At 38.9% G+C, this 21,694-nt stretch overlaps 1 protein-coding gene across 7 annotated transcripts in view; it reads right to left on the reverse strand.

Annotated features, from left to right (window-relative positions):
• KLHL32 (kelch like family member 32) overlaps positions 1 to 21,694 on the reverse strand; it is a 186,377-nt gene that overhangs the window by 114,980 nt on the left and 49,703 nt on the right. For 5 of the 7 annotated variants that reach the window (XM_060167643.1, XM_060167649.1, XM_060167645.1 and 2 more), the window contains exon 3: positions 17,463 to 17,570. The exons of the other annotated variants lie outside the window; for them this stretch is intronic. In XM_060167643.1, the coding sequence (XP_060023626.1) occupies positions 17,463 to 17,570 (108 nt within the window). The remainder of the gene's footprint in view (positions 1 to 17,462; positions 17,571 to 21,694) is intronic. 7 annotated transcript variants of the gene reach the window in all.

Genomic DNA, 21,694 nt, shown 5'->3' on the forward strand with positions numbered 1-21,694 from the left:
TATTGTTGTTGTTAATTCCATGAAAAAATAAACCTACTTTGCAAATAATGACCCTATTTCTAGTGTTCACACATTGCCTACTATGTACCAGGTACCATGTGAGGTAATGTCATACATGTTATCTCTCCTTCTTATACTCTTCCCCCACTCCTCATTCCTGCAAGGTAAATATTAACCCCACATGGAAAATGAAGAAGCTGAAGGCAGAGAAATTCACCCTTTCAAACAGCAAATCTTTTCTGAGTGCTACAGTGCTCTAGGCACCTTTCTAGGCACTACGGATATGACCATAAAGAAGACAAGTTTCCTCATCTTATGGCACTTAGAGTCTAGGTTTTGGCCAACCGGGTAGACTGTGGTGCCATCAACTGACAAGAGTAAAACAAAGGAAGAAACAGGTTTGGAGGGAAGATCAAGAGTTCCATTTCGGGGATATGTTAAGTTTGTGGCTTATTGGATGGCCATTAGTCATCCAAATAGAGATATCAAGTAGACAAAAATATATGAGTCTAGTTGGCAAACACTAAGTAGCAGATCAAAGTTTCCTTTCACATATTCTTGTGTGGCCTGTGAGCTAAGAATGGTTTAAGATAAAATTTTTACTTGCATTTTTTAAATTTAAATTTAAATTTTTCATTAATAAACTTGATCTCTTAGAGCACTCTTAGGTCCACAACAAATGGAGCAGAAGGTATAGAGTCCCACATACCTCCTTCCCCTACACATGCATAACCTCCCCCATTATTAACATTTCCCTCCAGAGTGGTACACTTGTTACAATCGGTGAACCTATATTAACACATTATTATCACCTGAAGGCCACAGTTTACATTAGGGTTTAATCCTGGTGTTGGGTTTGGATGAATGTATAACAACATGTACCCACCATTATAGTAGCATACCGAGTATTCTCACTGCCCTAAAAATCCTCTGTGCTCCGCCTATTCATCCCTTCCTCTCCCAAGCCCCTAACAACCACTGATCTTTTTTACTGTCTCCATAGTTTTGCTTTCTCCAAGATGTCACACAGTTGGAATCCCAAAGTATGTATCCTTTTCAGGTTGGCTTCTTTCACTTAGTGATATGCATTTAAGGTTCCTCCATGTCTTTTCATGGCTTGATAGATCATCTTTTTAGTGCTGAATCCTATTCCATTGTTTATCACAGTTTATCCATTTGCCTACTTTGTGTGAATGTTAAGTTTTCAACCCCTTTGGGTAAATACCAAGGAGTATGATTGCTAGATTATATGGTCAGAATATGCTCAGTTTTGTAAGCTGTGTCTTTTGTGAATATCTTCTCCCAATCTGTGGCTTGATTCCCATTCTCTCGATATTGACTTTTGCAGAGCAGTTTTTAATATAAATGAAATTCACCTTATCAATTATTTTTTTCATGAGTCATCCCTCTGGTGTTGTATCTAAAAACTCATCACCATACCCAAAGTCATCTAAGTGTTCTCATGTTATCTTCTAAAAGCTTTATAGTTTTGCATTTTACATTTAGGTCTGTGATCCCATTTTGAGTTAATTTTTGTTTAGGGTGTAAGGTCTATGTTTAGACTCATTTTTTTTTTGCATGTGGATGTTCGGCTGTTCCAGCACCATTTGTTGAAAAGACTATTTTTGCTCCATTGCATTGCCTTTGCTCTTTTGTCAAAAATCAGTTGACTATATCTATGTAGGTCTATTTCTGGGCTCTCTATTCTGTTCCATTGATCTATTTGTCTATTCTTTCCAGACAATACCACACTGTCTTGATTACTGTAGCTTTATAATAACTCTTGAGGTCAGGTAATGTCAGTCCTCCAACCTTATTCTTCTTCAGTACTGTGTTGGCTCTTCAAGGTCCTTTACCTCTCTCCATAGAACTTTTAGGAACAGTTTGCCAATATTCACAAAATAACTTACTGGGATTATGATTAGGATGGCAGTGAATCTACAGATCAAGTAGGAAAGACTGACATATTGATGTTAACAGTATTGAGTCTTCCTATCCATAAACGTGGACTATCTTTCCATTTATTTAGTTCTTTGATTTCTTCTATCAGAGTTTTGTAATTTTCCTCATATAGATCTTGTCCATATTTTGCTAGATTTATTCCTAAGTATTTCATTTTTGGGTGCTAATGTCTAAGAAAGGTTTTAATCTTTTTTTAATAGTTGGGAAAAACCCAAATGATGAATAATATACTGTGATATGTAAAAAAAAATATGAAATTCAAATTTATGTATCCATAATAAAGTTTTATTTGAACATAGCCATGCTCATTCATTTACATATTTGTCTCTGGCTGTTTTCATGCTACAACAGCAGAGTTGAGTAGTTGCAACAGAGCTGTATATGGCCTGCAAAGCCTAAATTATTTGCTATCTGACCCTTCACAGAAAAAGTTTGCTGATCCCTAGTCTGGAGTGTAGACGGGGGCTGGCAGTCAACAGCATAAGGTTGTACCATATAACATGGGTCTGGATGACGCTATCCAGGAAGCTGGTTAGACTAAACAGGAGGGTCCTGACACCTGAAGAATTCAGAGCCTACGGAGGGAGAAGCAAGCAAAGACATCTGGAATGGAATGATGGGGAGGGGAGCTGGGGGGCACAGAATAAGAACTCACAGAGTATGGTGTCACAAAATCCAAGAGAGAAAAGGCTTCGATGGAGAGGCAGGTTGACTGTGTTGAATGCAGCTGAGAGGTCACAAGGATATCATTCAATTGGTTTCACAATATCTGTGACTGTCAAGGACAGTTTCAGTGGAATGCTGAAGATGGAAGTCTCCAGATTTGATGAGTGGAAAAGTGACTAAAAAATGAGGAAAAGTGAGTAAGTTTATGCAACTCTTTTCATAAGTTCTGCTGCAAAGGAAAAGTAGAGGAATAAATGGTAGCTGAAGAAGAACAGAAGAACAAGAAAAGGATTCTGAGAGAACAATAAAGCATGTTTACATACTGGTGGGAATGTTCCAGTGGAGAAGGAGAAACTGATGATAGAAGAGACAGAAATGAAGATTCAGGAGTGATGTCTGAGGGGGAAAAGAGGGAGTAGGATCCAGAGCTTCAGGGGAGAGATTAACCTTTGACAAAGCAAGGTTACTTCTTCCAACAAAATAAGTGCACAGAAACATGGAGGTTTGGAGATTCAATGGTGAAAAGATGAAGATCTTCCTGTCTGTATCTATTTTCTCAGTGGAAGGTGAGTCTCCCTTGCGATATTTGACCAGACGTAGGGTAATGAGAGGGGAAGGGTTTGAAAAGAGAGGAGAAGAAATGAAAAATTTATCAGGGAGAGGAGGAAAGCAAATTTCTACGGAAACAAATTAGCACTGCCTGGCTAGGATGCGCATCCATCTGAGATTTGGGAATCATGGATTTGAAGTGATAACAGTAACTTTTCCCAGCAACAACTAGCAGAGTTGATACTTATAGTGGAATTTAGTCAACAGGTCTCCAAAGCTGCCACAGGCTGGAATCAAGCTTGGCTGCCTCTAAGGTCAGTGCCTATACTCTTTGGGCTGTGCCAAACCATTTCTACCCTGACAGATATAGGCTAACACAAGGATGCATGGCTATAATCAGTTTTTCAAGAGATACATCTATTTAATTACCGTATATCCCTGCAAAGTGAAATGCAGGTAGTACTCTACAAAGTATTACAGCTCAATTACTCTTTCTCCTATCTGAACTAGTGTACCTTTTGGAGCACTGAACGTCCTCAGATGCTTCACCATGCTCCATACACAAACAATTCAGGCCCCTGGTAATCCATTTCCAATAAATGCAATGGTGTGTTGACCTGGCATTTCCGTTCACTCTTCAAGCCGCTCTGAGAAAGCATTCACTGCGTGATTTCCATCAATGCAGCCCTAACATCTAGTGAGTCCTTAACACATAGTAGGTGCTCATTAACTACTTGATGAATTAATGGATCTCAACTTGAGAACAAACTACAAATGGATGGTTTTTATGAAGTATACAAAGGAGATAAAATATTCACAAATTAACTTAGGACATTCAGTGCCTTTGAATTAGCCCTTCATTTGAATATTAGCATCATTATTCTACTCAAATGGAATATCGACTTGCAGTATAAATCTTCTCAAAAGTTTTGTTTGGCTAGTTATGCTTTTATCTTGAAATTAACCACAAAGGCCATATATTTTTGCTATCAGGTTGTTTTCGTTTAAAAAAAATCTTACATTTAGAATTGTAAGACGCCCATATATTACTACTCCATAGAAATACTAAACGTTTCCAGCAGAGGGCTCAAGAATTCTTTTTTAAGGAAAGAAGTTTATAAAGTTCATTGTCCAATAGCAGCTCTTGCAAAACTCCTCCAGAAGGCAATCTCACAAAAAATATGTTCTTCCTCTTGATCAAGTAATTCCAGGCCCATGAATTTATTTAAAATAATCCAAATTTTTAAAAAAACTGTATTATAATAAGGCAGCATTGTTTATATACTATGCATTTATGGATAAATATACTTTTATCTATTTCCAGAAAAGACATTAAAGTAAGTTATAATCACAAAAAATCTATATTAAATTACTCAGGAGATGGGCAAAGGCCAGGAAAAAAAAGAAAGATAACATATAATGTGTAAGTAAGTGAGAATCTGGGCGAATATGGCTTTTCACTTTCATTCTTCTTTATGTTTGTGTAAACATTTGGGTGATTTTTTCATTTTCAAAAGATGAAAAATAGTAATTTATAAAATTTGCATGCTTCTTAATTTTAGTTCTGAAAATAAGGGTGGAAAAACTTTAGGAAGCAAGTAGAATGGCTTATTTATGGAACAATTTGGGATTCTGCAGACACTCATTTTTGCAGGCAGAACTAACGGGGTGTAGCACCACTTTTTTCATGACTACAAATAACATTAATGTACCAAAACTTTCAGATAGAGCTCCCAAATATTTTTATTCACTTTATTTATTTACATATACTCATTTTCAGAAGGCTCTGTGGCATCAATGCAAGCATTTAAAAATTAGAAACATAACTCAAGCAAGGAGAAAACAGGAAACAAAAAGTGATACGAGGTCAGGAGAGGAGATATATTATGTATATATATCCTCATAACTATTAAAAGTGGGCTGCAAATATGGCTCTAAGCTTCCTAGCATCTAAACTAAAAAGGAAATGCAGCCTAACAAAAGATGAAAATACTAAAATGAACTCTAGCTTCTCTAGGCCCTGAGATCTAATGGAAATTTTCCTGCAGAAATTAAGACTAACACTGAATGACTTACCTGGTGATACTTTTAATACCGTTGTACGTGTATTTTATAAACTTTGCATAAAAAGTAAAAGTTAATAAAGAGATTCTTCAAAATTCAGACATTCACTTTTCTGATTTTCTCCCTTGATACCTTGATCCAGGTATAAGACTTAGAGTAGATGAGCAGTGGTTTTTAATGCAGACAGGACAACCTTTCAGGGAGCAATTTAGAAACGCATGCAGGTATTTTTGATTGCCCCAGGACAGGGGGACACTACTGGCCTTTGCTGGGCAGTGGCCAGGCAATGTACAGGACAGCCACCAACTGCAAAGAACTGCCCTAAATCCTGTATATCTGAGTGCCCTGATGTACGTAAGTGAAAAACTTGTTTATAAAACTCTAAGTCTAGAATCTAACTGTTTTACATATAAACACAATTTTTTGTTTGTTTTGTGTCAAGATACACTGAATTTTCCAAGAATGCTAACACAATAGAAACCAAAAGAAGACAACTGTTTTGTTTCGTACGGAATTTTACTAAGAGTTGTTCACTATTTTAGAAAATCATGTCGCCTAGGGCATACCCTTGTGATATCTCAGTTGTCAGCAAAACATCCATGTGTCATTCTGCATCTGTATGCAGCTGTCCCAGCATGATGATTCTACCTATAGCTGTAGACAGGCAACTATTTCATTCTGTCTTCTGAAAAGTTCTGCTCCAGCATGTACATACTGAAATACGTATGATTTTCATTATACTCTCTTTCCTTCTGTGTTCTTTATATATGGTTAAGACATTCTTATTAATGTTCAGAGTAATTTGTGTGGGTAAGTTACATTATTAGGAATTTCATTTCAGGATAGTAAAGGTGGCCTTTTTATATTAAGGCCTGATAGATGAGGTTGAGAACCACCAAGCCAGATGGACAGACTGCATATCTTCTGGGAATCCATTATGTGTATAATTTCTCCCAATGAACTTTTTTTTTTTTTTTTTTGCGGTACGCGGGCCTATCACCGCTGTGGCCTCTCCCGTTGCGGAGCGCAGGCTCCGGACGCACAGGCTCAGCGGCCATGGCCATGGCTCACGGGACCAGCCGCTCTGCGGCATGTGGGATCTTCCCGGACTGGGACACGAACCCGTGTCCCCTGCATCGGCAGACAGACTCTCAACCACTGCGCCACCAGAGAAGCCCTCCCAATGAACTTTTAATGAGAGCTTTCTAGCAAACAGGCTGAGGCTGGTGTGTAATCATTCTCTTTTGCTAAATAAGGGGAAAAGTTCATGTCCTTTAAAAAGCCATCAATAGGCTGACATCGTCTTATGAAAACTAAGGAGCTAATCAAGATTCTCTACTAAATAAACTGTTAACCTCCCTCCACTCAGAGATGATTTGATGGAACACCTAAAGGAAGGGTCAGAATTTCCTTAGGAAATGATTCTGAGCACAGCCAACCCTTAGAAATTCCAATGATCAAGAAAGAACACAATTGTAATGATGTCTGATTAGAAATATTCCAAACAGGAGTTGCTGCCCATCCACCATAGCAAAGGAAAAACTCAGATGGACAGGATAAAATTAAAAACGTCTTGCAATGGAACTTTCTGCCAAAACAAAGAGACACAAATGCACAGAAATGCAAAATACACCCTGAGTTAGCTTAGTGGGGTGGACCTACTATTTTGAGTTGCTGTATATTATCTGTTTCTACTTTGCAGGACATCAACTAGAAAAGAAGTGATTGTTTCTTGCCCCACTTATGACAATAAAGCCATTATCAAGAGCATACAGGGAATACTTCTCTTTCAGTTCCCTGTCCTGGCAGTAGGGTGGAGGTGGGAGGTAGAAAGTGTGGGAAGGAGAGAGGAGGACCCAAGGGCAACAAATCCAGATCATTTAAATGGAGTTTTATAGAACAAAGACAAGGTTAAAACAGAGAGGGGCCACACTCATCCTTGTCATCTATTACCACAGTGTTCTGTACGCATGAGCTCAGGCACCTTGGCCCACAGTGGGTTCCTCAGCACAGAATTGATGCCAAGAAAGATTATAAATGCTGCAAGCATATTGTTCAAACACATTTTGTTTTCAATAAGTGACTGAGTTTCACAGTGTGCCAAAGGAAAATGTCTGTGCTTGAAATGTGGGCTATGACTCAAGCAAAATGCTAGACTAACGCACTGGAGTCTGACTCCATTTTTGATGTGTGACTGCTGACAGCTCTCAAGCCCCACCACTCCCTCTTCCCTGCTTGCCCCACGCCTGGAAGAAAATATACAAGAAAGTCTGAGTCCTCTCACCCTTGATGCTGGTGGAAGCTCAAACCACACGAGCCCCCGCCCACCTGGACAATGCTCCAGCCCCACCCCCCAACCACAATAAACACCAAAGCCGATCGATCACCCCTAACTGCTCTCTGAAGTCATTTTTGGACCCACTGGGGTCCACCCTTTTATCCCCAGAAAACCTCACTATGTGAGCACTAAACCCTTTCCCATCTTCTTGGTGCACGTGTGGTGTTATCAGTCTCGATATCTGAGTCAAATGTTGGGTGGGTGAGAGGGCCGTTCTGTTTCTGCAGAGTGACTATCAGACAACTAAGAAACCCCAAACTTGCAAATTATTAAGGAAAAGCCAGGAAACACTTTTTTTTTTAAATCAAAGTATCGGTTTTATTACCAAATGGGAAAGCTAACCGCAGAAGTGTGGCCACAGTTATACATCCCCACACAGAGACGTTTTAGAGATTGTTATGCTGAGCAGATAGCTTTGTAATGCCTGCAGTACAAACTGTACCCTGAGTCCTTTCTGAGAAGACAGCACACACGGATTTCATGAGGGAGAACTGGCTGGCACGAGGTACAGAATGTCAGAACTGACCCTGCTTTACAGGTAGGGGGCCTCCCATATGACTTCACTTTCCCTGAATCTCTGCTCTCCATGAGGAACAGACAAGCTTCGGGTCCAGTGGCGTTGTTCTTGGGTCCTCAGCTGAGAAAAGTAAGCTTCTAGGGATCAGTCAGGATCCGGACTTTTAAAATCTCACTTCTCAGTTTTTCACAATAAACGTTTAGGTCTCCAACCTGTCCTTACCACTTTTGGCCACCAAACCATGTCAAGGATTTTATCATTTTACTTGACACCTTGAGATGCCATAAAAATTTCATTTGGCATCTGGTTCTTATCTGTCAAGTTTGACACTTTCCAGGAAACGATGCATGGGAACCTGCAACATCTTCACCCCATAACAATAAACGGACATATCTGCTTGCTTGTTTGTTTCAATAATCCACTGATAAAAGAGAAACTCCCTCCAAAGGCAATACTACAGAGTTTCAAAAGATTCAAGAAAGTGAAAACTCACTGATGGAATTCAAACTTTTTCCCTTCATTTCACTCTTCTCACACTTTCTACGCCAACAATCCAGTTACGGACTCTGGCACAGCTCTGACAAGAATTAACGTAAGAAGAAAATAATCACTTCCTGCACAATTCAAAATATTCTTCCTTGGAATGTGGATTTTAGACTGTGTGCTCTGGAGCCTGGGGCACAGTGCGGGTGCCTCAGGGGCCTCTTACTTGCCAGGCTTCTGTAGGTACTGCCAGGTGAAGAAAGGATTCTGCAGCTAAAATATTTAAACCACATGAATGGTCTTAATGCTGCTCCCAAGAGAAGCATTTAAGAAAAATATCTCCCAGGTTTCTTCCATGTGCTACCATTTAGTTCAACCAGGTTATGTTTATAAGTAAATCTGATGGGGACATTTTCTCATGTAAAGTGAGTGACACATCTATCCCTGAAGGGATGGGTTTATGAGAAGGCAGTTTCAAGTAAGACTCCTGTGACTCTGCTGCCAGGCCTGATGCTGGTCTCTGGAGAAAAGTATTCTAGTTGTAGAGAATAAATAGTTTCAGTGATCATCAAAATCTAACGCTACAGTGTCTGCCTTACTAGGGCTATAAAAAAAGTCACGTGAACACATTAGGGAATCAAATGAGAATCAGGAAGAAAACCTTTACTATACAAGAGCATGAAAATTAAGGGAAAATTTGTTTTTTTTTAATTTTAACTTAATTTTTATTTTTTATACAGCAGGTTCTTATTAGTTATCATTTTATACATATTAGTGTATATATGTCAATCCCAATCTCCCAAATCATCCTACCCCTGCTTACCCCCCTTAGTGTCCATACATTTGTTCTCTACATCTGTCTCTATTTCTGCATTGCAAACAGGTTCATCTGTAACATTTTTCTAAATTCCATATATATGCGTTAATATACAGTATTTGTTTTTCTCTTTCTGACTTACTTCACTCTGTATGACAGTCTCTAGGTCCATCCACGTCTCTACAAATGACCCAGTTTCGTTCCTTTTTATAGCTGAGTAATATTCCATTGTATATATGTGCCACAACTTCTTTATCCATTCATCTGTCGATAGGCATTTAGGTTGCTTCCATGACCTGAGTATCGTAAATAGTGCTGCAAAGAACACTGGGGTGCACATGTCTTTTTGGATTATGGTTTCCGCTGGGTATATGCCCAGTAGTGGGATTGCTGGGTCATGTGGTAATCCTATTTTTTAGTTGTTTAAGGAACCTCCATACTGTTCTCCATAGTGGCTGTATCAATTTACATTCCCACCAACAGTGCAAGAGGGTTCCCTTTTCTCCACAACCTCTCCACCATTTGTTGTTTGTAGATTTTCTGATGATGCCCATTCTAACTGGTGTGAGGTGATAGCTCATTGTGGTTTTGATCTGCATTTCCCTAATGATTAGTGATGCTGAGCAGCTTTTCATGTGCCTCTTGGCCATCTGTATGTCTTCTTTGGAGAAATGTCTATTTAGGTCTTCTGCCCATTTTTGGATTGGGTTGTTTGTTTTTTTAATTTTTTTTTTTTTTTTTTTTTTTTTTTTTGCAGTATGCGGGCTTCTCACTGTTGTGGCATCTCCCGTTACGGAGCACAGGCTCCGGACACACAGGCTCAGCGGCCATGGCTCACGGGCCCAGCCGCTCCGCGGCATGTGGGATCCTCCCAGACCGGGGCACGAACCCGTGTCCCCTGCATCGGCAGGCGGACCCTCAACCACTGCGCCACCAGGGAAGCCTGTGTTTTTTTAATATTGAGCAGCATGAGCTGTATATATATTTTGGAGATTAATCCTTTGTCCATTGATTTGTTTGCAAATATTTTCTCCCATTCTGAGGGCTGTCTTTTCATCTTGCTTCTGGTTTCCTATGCTGTGCAAAAGCTTTTAAGTTTCATTAGGTCCCGTTTGTTTATTTTTGGTTTTATTTCCATTACTCTAGGAGGTGGATCAAAAAAGATCTTGCTGTGATTTATGTCGAAGAGTGTTCTTCCTATGTTTTCCTCTAAGAGTTTTATAGTGTCTATCTGGCCTTACATTTAGGTCTTTAATCCATTTTAATCCAGTTTATTTTTGTGTATGGTGTTAGGGAGTGTTCTAATTTCATTCTTTTACATGTAGCTTTGCAGTTTTCCCAGCACCACTTATTGAAGAGACGGTCTTTTCTCCATTGTATATCCTTGCCTCCTTTGTCATAGATTAGTTGACCACGGGTGCTTGGGTTTATCTCTGGGCTCTCTATCCTGTTCCAGTGATTTACATTTCTGTTTTTGTGCCCGTACCATAATGTCTTGATTACTGTAGTATAGTCTGAAGTCAGGGAGTCTGATTCTTCCAGCTCCATTTTTTTTCCCTCAAGATTGCTTTGGCTATTCAGGGTCTTTTGTGTCTCCATACAAATTTTAAGATTGTTTGTTCTAGTTCTGTGGACTGAATCTGTAGATTGCTTTGGGTGGTATAGTCATTTTCACAATATTTATTGTTCCAATCCAAGAACATGGTATATCTCTCCATCTGTTTGTGTCATTTTTTATGTCTTTCATCAGTGTCTTATAGTTTTCTGAGTACAGGTGTTTTACCACCTTAGGAGGGTTTATTCCTAGGTATTTTATTCTTTTTGTTGCAATGGTGAATGGGATTGTTTCCTTAATTTCTCTTTCTGATCTTTCATCATTAGTGTATAGGATGCAAGAGATTTCTGTGCATTAATTTTGTATCCTGCTACTTTACCAAATTCACTGATTAGCTCTAGTAGTTTTCTGGTGGCATCTTTAGGATTATCTATGTATAGTATCATGTCATCTGCAAATAGTGACAGTTTTACTTCTTCTTTTTTGATTTGTATTCCTTTTATTTCTTTTTCTTCTCTGATTTCCATGGCTAGGACTTCCAAAACTATGTTGAATAATAGTGGCGAGAGTGGACATCCTTGTCTTGTTCTGATCTTAGAGGAAATGCTTTCAGTTTTTCACCATTGAGAATAATGTTGGCTGTGGGTTTGTCATATATGGCCTTTATTATGTTGAGGTAGGTTCCCTCTATGCCCACTTTCTGGAGAGTTTTTATCATAAATCAGTGTTGAATTTTGTCGAAAGCTTTTTCTGCATCTATTGAGATGATCATATGGTTTTTCTCCTTCAATTTGTTAATATGGTGTATCACATTGATTGATTTGCATACATTGAAGAATCCTTGCATCCCTGAGATAAATCCCACTTGATCATGGTGTATGATAAGAGGCAATTTCTTTTACTTTTCAATTCCCAATTGCATGAGCAGAGTTATACCTAAAAAAAAAAAGTATTTTTCACTTCACAGAGTATCATACTTTTCCAGATTTCCAAAGACTTCAAACTATTAATAGTTACACAAGATATCCTTGTGAAGACTGTACTAAAGCATTCTCTGCATCAGAGGAAGGTAATTAGGATGTGTGTCCCCACAGAGATGGATTCTTCCATGATGTTAAGGAACCGAGGGCTGGAGTTATTGGATATGAAGAGAAAAGCAGGGGAACAACAGATACCAAAGAATCCTTTTTATCTGTCCAGGTACGATGTAGCTGGTTCTTGTCAGCTGGCTGACAAGATTTGCAGTACCTGGAGGGGTACTCCTGGGAAATTTCAAAGGAGACTACAAATCTCACTATAGTTTAGCGCATAGTTTCTCTCTTTACTGCGTTTCTGGAATCTCTCCATCAGACTGCAAGGGACAAAACAGGTGGAGAGTTCTCAGGAAAGTAAGAGGAAGCTAGCTGGCTTGAACCCCTTGCTCTACTATATGAAGGCATATAGCACAGTACTTGGCATACAGCCTATCTTCCCCGACATCATGGCAACCAGAGCGCTGAAACAGTGAACTTCATTGTGGTTCTCAGTCCTATTTGCTTTCATTTTGGGTCCTTAGCTACTCAAATTCCTAGAGGTATATCCAAGACCTTTGGGATTGCATGTGTCCTTCCACCTTTTGAGAAGGGCTCTTCTCTCTATGAAAGGGTCTTGGTGTTAAGTGCTCCTCACTCTGGCTGGTTTTCTCAGCAACCCTTGTTGCTCCTGGGTGGCCGACCTCTTGTCCAGTTTGGACAGGGATTCCTCCCCTCAGGCAACATCTCCATTAGAATCCTTTTTCCCCCTTCTTTTTCATGTCTCTTCTACTCAGGACTGGTCTGAAGCACGAATGAATTCCTGGCCAGAGGTGTAAAGCAAGGAGATTGGGGAGGCCATGGTAACAGGGTCCTCTTGCTCACCAGAGTAAGTGAGAGTTGGTTTTCTTAGGTTCACTTTGTCCTTTTCTCCCTAAGGCAGATCTGCCCAGTGACAGTTTACATCATACCCTCTGCTTTGAACCCAGCTCCCAGAGCCAGCCCAGAACAGGGCCTGCAGAGAAGCCTGGCTCCTCTGCCCTCCATGGCCAGTTCCGCTGCACATGGCTGTGCAAGGTCGCCCACGAGGGCTGCAATGCGTGTGGGGCTCTGCTCAGGCTGTACCCCAAGCAGTGTGTGCCCACGGGAAGCGCACGCCTCTAATTAGTGAGAAGGCAGAATGTGTGTGTTCCTTGATAAGAAAAGTGCATGTATTTTCAGAGGATGTATTAGCATTAGGAGGAAAATTTGATTTTTCTTTAAAATTTCCTGGATGGAATCTGTGACCAATTTTAAGAAGGCTATGCTTTAGAACAGTGTGTAGGAGGAACACACACACACACCTTGTTACACAGTGGCACTCATTCATCACACCTACTCTATACTTCCAATTTCTTTCCCAAAGCAGCAATCATTTTCAGACACTTAAAATACTTGACATTTTATACTATGCTTACTACAACAGACTAAAGGTATAATCAACTGTCAGTAGAAATATCTATAGGTAGATAAATACAATGTTAACTCTGATTTTTACAAATCTACATATATATCAAGGCTAAAGACCATATATCAGCAAATGTCCGCAATAGTAAATAACAATTAAGAAATTGAAGAACTACACTTTTATCCACGTTTCCATATTCTAAACTCTTTGCTTAATGTTAATTTCATTTTCAGAGTAAGAGAAAGCTTTTTTGCATTTCCCAAGTATACCACAATTCCACTTTTTGCCATCATCTATGTTCACGTCTCAAAGGGAAAACAGACTTATTATAGTCATTTTGGCGTTTAAAAAATCAAACTCCCATGGATGTCGTCCAAGAAAGACTGTATCAACTTCCACTCTGCAGCAAAGAATAACCACATACAGAGTACAAGTGTAGCAACTCGAAGCCTTCGTGAACTGAGTGTTGGAAGAGCACCCAGGTTGAGAGAACCATCAAAAAGAGTTCACTCTTGGGCCTCGCTGGTGGTGCAGTGGTTGAGAGTCCGTCTGCCAATGCAGGGGACATGGGTTCGTGCCCCCGTCTGGGAAGATCCCACATGCCGCGGTGCGGCTGGGCCCGTGAGCCATGGCTGCTGAGCCTGCGCGTCCGGAGCCTGTGCTCTGCAATGGGAGAGGCCACAGCAGTGAGAGGCCCACGTACCGCAAAAAAAAAAAAAAAAAAAAAGAGTTCACTCTCTAAAATGTCCAAACACTTCCCTGCCTCCTTCAATAAAGTATAACAAATATGACTTAACCCTTTCTTAATGACATAGAACATTAAGAAGGGGTTAAGAATAAACAATGGATTTGAAATTAAGAGGACTGGGTTTGACTCACTGGGTCGACATGCCCTGGGAGACTGATCTTGGTCATTCACTGCACCTTCCGGGGCTTGTCATCTTTAAGAGAGGATCACCGAATACCTCAGAGCTGTCTAGAAGATTAGGCTACACAGCACACGTGAAGTGCCTAGGGCAGTGCCCCGGTTCTTGCAGAGGGTGCTCCATGAAATGCCAGCCCACTTCTTTACCCCTCTGTGCACAATCTGAACAGATGAGTTGCTGCTGTATATGCTGCAGGGCTGTCACCCCTGTGTGGAGGCACATGTCAAGAGTGGGTCACTGGGCAGAATAAATGCAACTCTACGTCTTGCCCTGGAGTTTTTTTTTAAGCACTTACATTGGATATATGTGAGTGTGTGTGTGTGTGTGTGTGTGTGTGTGTGTGTGTGTGTGTGTGTGTGTGTGTGTATAAAAATGTATTCTTATTTGGTTTCCTTTTTCTCATAAAAGTGAAATATGAGCATATGACTCCCAGACAATAGGATATGGCTGTCTTTCTGCAAACTTCTTCCTTCTTCCCAAGCCGTCTCCTTACCCTTCAGAAAGTCAGCTCCCCTAATGCCGTTATGCTATCTTCAGCTCACGTTTCATAGATCCTTTGTGCCACAGGCACTTCATATACATATACATATATGTGTGTGTGTGTGTGTGTGTATATATATATATATATCTCATTAAGAGCAACTTTATTCATAATCACCAAAAACTGGAAGCAACCAAGATGCCCTTCATATATCCACACAATAGAAGGTACTCAGCAATAAAAATGATCTATCAAGTCACAAAAGACATGGAGGAACCTTAAATGCATATTGCTAAGTAAAAGAAGCCAGAAAAAGTCTACATACTACATGATTCCAAGTATATGACATTTTGAAAAAGGCAAAACTATAGAGACAGTAAAAAGATCAGTTAGCAGTTGTCAAGGGGAGAGGGGGAGAGATGAACAGGTGAGGCAAAGGAGACTTTCAGGGAAAGGAAACATATATATAAATTTATTTATATATATATATATGTTTACATATACAGACGTTTATACATATATACATGTAAACTTAGCCATTGTGAAAGAAACCACAAAACAATCAAGGCCAACAATAAGGCAGCCACTTATATCTGAGTGTGCGTTTTACCTCAGCATTCATAGCAATTTTTGTGCTCTTTTGTTTACCAGTGATTTAAACACGCTTTGCAGTCTATAGCCTCTAAGCTTAAACCATTTCATTGTTAATGCATCTAAGTATAGAAACTACTTATTTGGGTAGCTTTACCAAAAAACAACATTTACTATTGCATCCCCATTGCACACCAGTGAAGTGTGAGCTATGGGTTATCAATCGTACTTTAGAGATGGGCAAATGCAGGTATAGCTGTAATTCAGGTGTGAAGAAAGAAATATACACAAGACACAATTTATAGCTGATGTCTTTCTTTACATCTGTAAGCCAAAAAGCATACAACACATTATTCACTCACCTCACTAGGAATATGTTTTGGCAACTCTGTAAACAATAACTGTCTGTGTTAATTTCCTAAGGCATGATATTTGGTTGGGCTGACCCTTAATTTGTGATCCCTCTCCCTTCTATTTTCCTTTGTACCTGCTACTTGATGGATGACTTTTTCCTTTCTATCACTATTTTCATTTCAGTTGCCAGCGTTGCCTCAGTTATCCTATGAAACATATCTCAAACTCTACCAGCTATAGAAAAGAGAATGGATAATATCATACACTTTAATAAGCCTCTAAAGAAAAAAATTTAGTAAAAAGGTGAACTCCCAACATTCTTCAAGACCCAAATACCACGTTCTCTGTAAAGATTTGCACTGATCGCCCCAGTTAACCACACCCTCTTTTTTGCTCCCACTATGTCTTATATTCTGCTTCTATTATACCTCCCATCACAGTGAGGACATGGAATTATGTATATAACTCTCTCCCACCAGGATGTGAGCCTGCCAAGAGAAGAAACCCTTATTTTAGCCCAGCAGACACTGAACATAAGTTGGATGAAATGGAATTAAAGAACAAAACTCTATAAAAGAAGATAAACCTCTAGTCGGTATCTGGTTTGATGTAGTTGAGTAGTTCTCAAATGAAAACAGCAGGTGAGGAGGGTGGGCAAAATGGGTGAAGGGTGAAGTTATTTATATTATAACTGAAAGGTACAAACTTTCGGTTATAAAATAAATAAGTCCTCGGAATGTAATGTATAGCGTGGCAACTATAGTTAACAATACTGTATTGTATTTTTGAAAGGCACTAAGACAGTAGATTTTAAAAGTCCTCATGACACAGAAAATTTGTAACTATATGTGGTGATGGATGTTAACTTATTATAGCAATCATTTTGCAATATACACATATTTCAAATCACTGTGTTGTACACCTAAAACTAATAGAATGTTACATGTCAATTATATTTCAGTTAAAAAATAATTCCAAAAGGAAGGGTTTTGTGTATTCTAATAATTGTTGCACTAACATGAAATTAGATACGAACCGTGAAGCTTCAGATTTGGATTTATATTGTCTTTATGAAGTTTTGTTTTGATTTGCTATGATAGTCATACACTGACATGGCTTTTGTATTCTACTAGTTGTCACTATTATTCTTTCATTTAAAAAAAGAAAGAAAACGAATGTTCTCTGAAGATTCCTATAAATCCTATAACAATTTTAATGATGAGCAACTTTGGCTTTCAAACCATCACATTCTAATCTATTACTTGAGGCCCTGATCCTGAAATGTATGTAGAGGACAGGGTGTCAAGATGCTAGATGGAGCTCTTTACAGGTTTAGATTGTTTTTTTTGGTGGGGGGGGGTGGGGAGTGTTCTTGTTTTTAAGCCAGTAAAGCCATGATTGAGTCACTGAGCTGCAGTGATGACAATGAGAATTCAAGTTATCTTCCAAACTCTTTCCCACCTAATAATTCTTCAGGATATTTTAAAATTACACCAGCAAGCAACTGAGCTAAGATTAAAATATTTAAGATCAAATTATTTTACTTACCTTTCCATTATTTTAGTTGTAACCTTAAGTAGATGTAAAATGTTTTTTAACCTCAAAGTGAATAACAAGAAAAATCCCTAAATCTCATGAATAATCTCCTCTGTTTAGGTGCAGTTAAAATGTTATGCCTCTCAGGTGACGTATGGTACCATACCTGTCCTGTGTATGCAAATTCCAGAGCTTGCTTTAAGCCGAGGCTGGTCACACCGTGTAAATTCACCTCGTCGGCACCACTTTCCACCATACAAAGACTGAACATGGCCTGAGGTGGGAGAGAAAGGAAGACAGTTACAGGACTCAAAAAGCAAGAGAACAAGACAAAGTCCTACAGAAACTAGGAAAGAAAAATGTTTTACAAGTTAAAGACTGATTTTCGTTTTTGAAACGCTTCTGCAAAACTTCCTTCACACAAGCCCCTGCAAATCACTTTGCTGTCCAAATAGTTACAGTAACACACAGATGGCTCTGCACACCTCACACACAGAGCGGCGCTGAATCCCACAGCTGTTCTCTGGGGTGACTTGTGTTGAGACTCTCTTCCTGAACTCATTCTCTCGATCCTGGCGTCCCACAGCTAACTTGATATGGGTAGCAGTCCCGAACATTCTTGCCATAAGACATGGAAAGTAGTGCCTTGCCTCCTGACTTCTCTGCCCTTTTTTCTGCCTCACCTCAAGGACGCATCTCATCCTTCTCATCTGCCATAGATCACACCCTCTATTCCAGTGGTTCTCAAAGTGTGGCCCCTGGGTCAGCAACATCAGCATCTCCTGGGAACTCCTTAGAGTATAGATTTATGGAGCTCCAGCCCAGACCTACACAATCAGAAATTCAGAGTGGGACCCAGCAATCTGGGTTGTAATGGGCCATCCGAGAGACTCTGATGCTTACCTGAATTTGAGAACCACTGTCTAAGTTATTCAGTGAAACTCAATTTGCCTCCAAACCAATTCTCAAAATGGCCAACTTACTGAAAATCAGTTTGTCAAATGAAAACTTTGAAATTTAAAAAATGCAGGAATTTCCTGGTGGTCCAGTGGTTAGGACTCCACGTTTTCACTGCTGAGGTTACGGGTTAAATCCCTGGTCAGGGAACTAAGATCCTGCAAGCCATTCAGTGTGGCCAAAAATAAATAAATAAAATAAAATGAAATAAAATTTTAAAAATGAAAACTTACCAAGTTAAACAAATGAATGGGCTCCCCCCCCAAAATAAAGAAACCACACTAATTTGTACACCTTTAACAAGTTTGACTTAACAGGTAATAGAGATAATATTCAATTTTGGGTCACTCATTATGAAATACACTATTTAGAAAAGTGTACATCTATGTAGTGAAGAATTAACCTTACCCAAAGGGAGGTCTGGCCTTTGCCTTTGGTTTCTGGAAGGTAATCTAGGCCTTTGGAATATCCTGCCTGATAGGAGCATCCCTGTTTCCTGGGGCTTTGGCCACTGACAGTCTAACGATATGATTTATGACAGGAGCTTTGGTCCACACCGTAACAGCTGTGACCTAGTGGGAAGCAGCCGCATAGCACAGGAAGATCAGCTCGGTGCTTTGTGACCACCTAGAGGGGTGGGATAGGGAGGGTGGGAGGGAGGGAGACGCAAGAGGGAAGAGATATGGGGACATATGTATATGTATAACTGATTCACTTTGTTATAAAGCAGAAACTAACACACCATTGTAAAGCAATTGTACTCCAATAAAGATGTTTAAAAAAAAAATAGAGGGACAAGAGACTAAAGGTATTAGTCTGACCTCCAAGAGAGGCTGGAGATGAAAGGTCAGCCACATAGGCAGTCTGTGACTGAGCACCAATAAAAACTCTGGACACCAAAAACGAGTGAGCTTCCCTGCTTGGCAGTCCTCTGTGCTTACTGTCACAGAGCGTGGTCAGGAGGGGGTGACGCAATGACTCCACAGGCGGAAGAGGGCCAGAAGTCCCATATTTGGCTCCCTTCTGGACTCCGCCTTCTGTGTCTCTTCCCTTGGCTATTATGATCTGTATCCTTTCCCTGTAATAAGCCATATCTGTGAGTACACAGCCTTCAGTGAGTAATGTGAGTCTTTCTAGCGCATTACCGAACATGAGAGTAGTTTTAGGAATCTCAAACTTGCAACTGGTGTCAGGAATAAGAGAAGTCTTGAAGGGATTGTCTCTTCCGATTTTGCAGTTTGGCTAACTTCTTAGAAGTAAAACAAAGATCAAAACGAACAAACAAACCAACCCTCACTGTTCTATGTGACAGTATTTAAGTTCATACCAAATCTTTTTAATTTTAAAAAGTCATTTTTTTGTTTTGCAAATGGATTAATATTCATCTTCTAGCAATTTTTTATTCTGATAAATTCATTTTTGATTCTCAAAATTCTTTACATTTTAAATCAATATGTATGGGACAAGTGGTTTTAATTGATGGTCCATTATTCTTTCTGGAGGTCCTCATTTCTATCTCACACAGTAGAGTTGTAAGTTTCATAATGAATAAGATTCTCTTTGATAACTTCTAGTTAACCTTTTAACTGTTAGAAATACACAATTTGAGAAATTTTGTAAAGAATATTTTAAATGCTTATAATTTGAGAAACTAAAAAATAACATTCAAAGTATCCTAAAGACACTGGGAGTATGTAACATGTAACATATGCAATTATATTTGCTATATTAAATAGCAGACATTCAGAACATATTTAATTCAAAAATTCACTTTATCATGAATAAATGAAATCTAACATTCCTTTAGAAGCTGTTAAAGGTGAATGGCCAATATGGTAAATTTGACAACTTGGTTAGTGAGTTGATCTAACTTCCCACTGATGCCACTGGCAGTTAAGGTTAAGAACACTAGACTCGAAGTCACATAATCCTTGGTTTAGTGAAGTACAGTGATTAGAAGCAAACACGTAACCAAACAATTCTGAGTCTGAACACTGCCAAGTGACTAGGAAAAACACATACCTTCTCTGTGATTCAGTTTTCTTATCTGAAAAATGGGGTTAAAGATTGTACCCACTTCATGAACTTTTGGAAGATTATATGATAGTACATATAAAGTACTAAATACAGTGCCTGATACATGGCAAGCTCTTAGAAAAATTTATATTTGATGATAACAATGAAATAGAATGAAGTTTCTCTTATGTATTCTCTGGTTAAAAGGATTGACATATCAGAAGTATTGGTTCTGAGTTTTGTTTGTTTTTGCTTTGTTTTGTTTTTTAAATCAAGTATAGATAAAAAATGCTATAGATAAAAAATGCTAATAGGAAACTGACTTAATGTTAAGTGGATTCTGCTTATGCATTTGTAGAAGATCTGAAATTTCAAAATTAAAAAGCACAGGTCACAATAAAAAACTTTCAATCTGTCTAATTCTAAATTTGATTCTAGATTTCGTATACCTGCTTTTAAAAGAAACTGAAAGAAACTTCAGCTGTTTTCAGTGTCCATTTTTTATTATATGAGTGTTTCAATTTTTAATATTCCCCACATTAATTTCTTTTTTCAGGTCTTCCAAGTTGTAATTGCACCTGATATGGTAACTAGCTGCTCTCCATCAACCCATATACAGAGCAGGACAGAAATGATTCAAACTGCAAAAAAATTATCTGGGTAATGAAGTGGAAAAAGTTCCTGAGAGCAAAGGTTAAATAAGAGAACACGCGGCCAAGGGAGTTTTTTGAATCTGCTTTCATAAGGGTCTTTTGGGATTGACATGTACACACTACTATATTTAAAACAGATAACCAACAAGGACCTACTGTACAGCACAGGGAACCCTGCTCAATATTCTGTAATAATATAAATGCGAAAATAATTTGAAAAAGAATATATATATGTATAACTGAATCACTTTGCTGTACACCTGAAACTAACACAACATTGTAAATCAACTAAAGTCCAATATAAAATAAAATTTTTTTTAAAAAGCAACTATGGCAAAACTGGCATAGAACAGGTATCTGTCCTCAACCAGAGACTTGTGAACTACTGAACTTGAAACCTGGCTTAGCAGAGTTAGGGAAAGAATATAACCCCTTAAATAATGTACATACATATTTGTACATGTTTGTATAAGCAACAAAGCAACACCAAATTGGTCACTGTGGTTATGTTATAGAGTATGAACTGTAGAGGATAGGAAGAGACCATTTACATATAGTATTACTTGGATCATTACCATGAACATGTGTTACCTGTGTATTTCTAACACCGGTCTTTTGAAACTTTGTTTTATTTTTAATGTTCAGGGTTGTACAGGAAGACACATATGATTCAAATCCTGGATCTATAACCTACTTTGTCATGTGGGCGACTTACCTTGAACATGTGACCTTTGGCTAATTTGTTAACTTTTCTGAACCTCAGGCCCTTTAC

Source organism: Lagenorhynchus albirostris, chromosome 12, assembly GCF_949774975.1.
Source record: "Lagenorhynchus albirostris chromosome 12, mLagAlb1.1, whole genome shotgun sequence".
NCBI lineage: Eukaryota > Metazoa > Chordata > Mammalia > Artiodactyla > Delphinidae > Lagenorhynchus > Lagenorhynchus albirostris.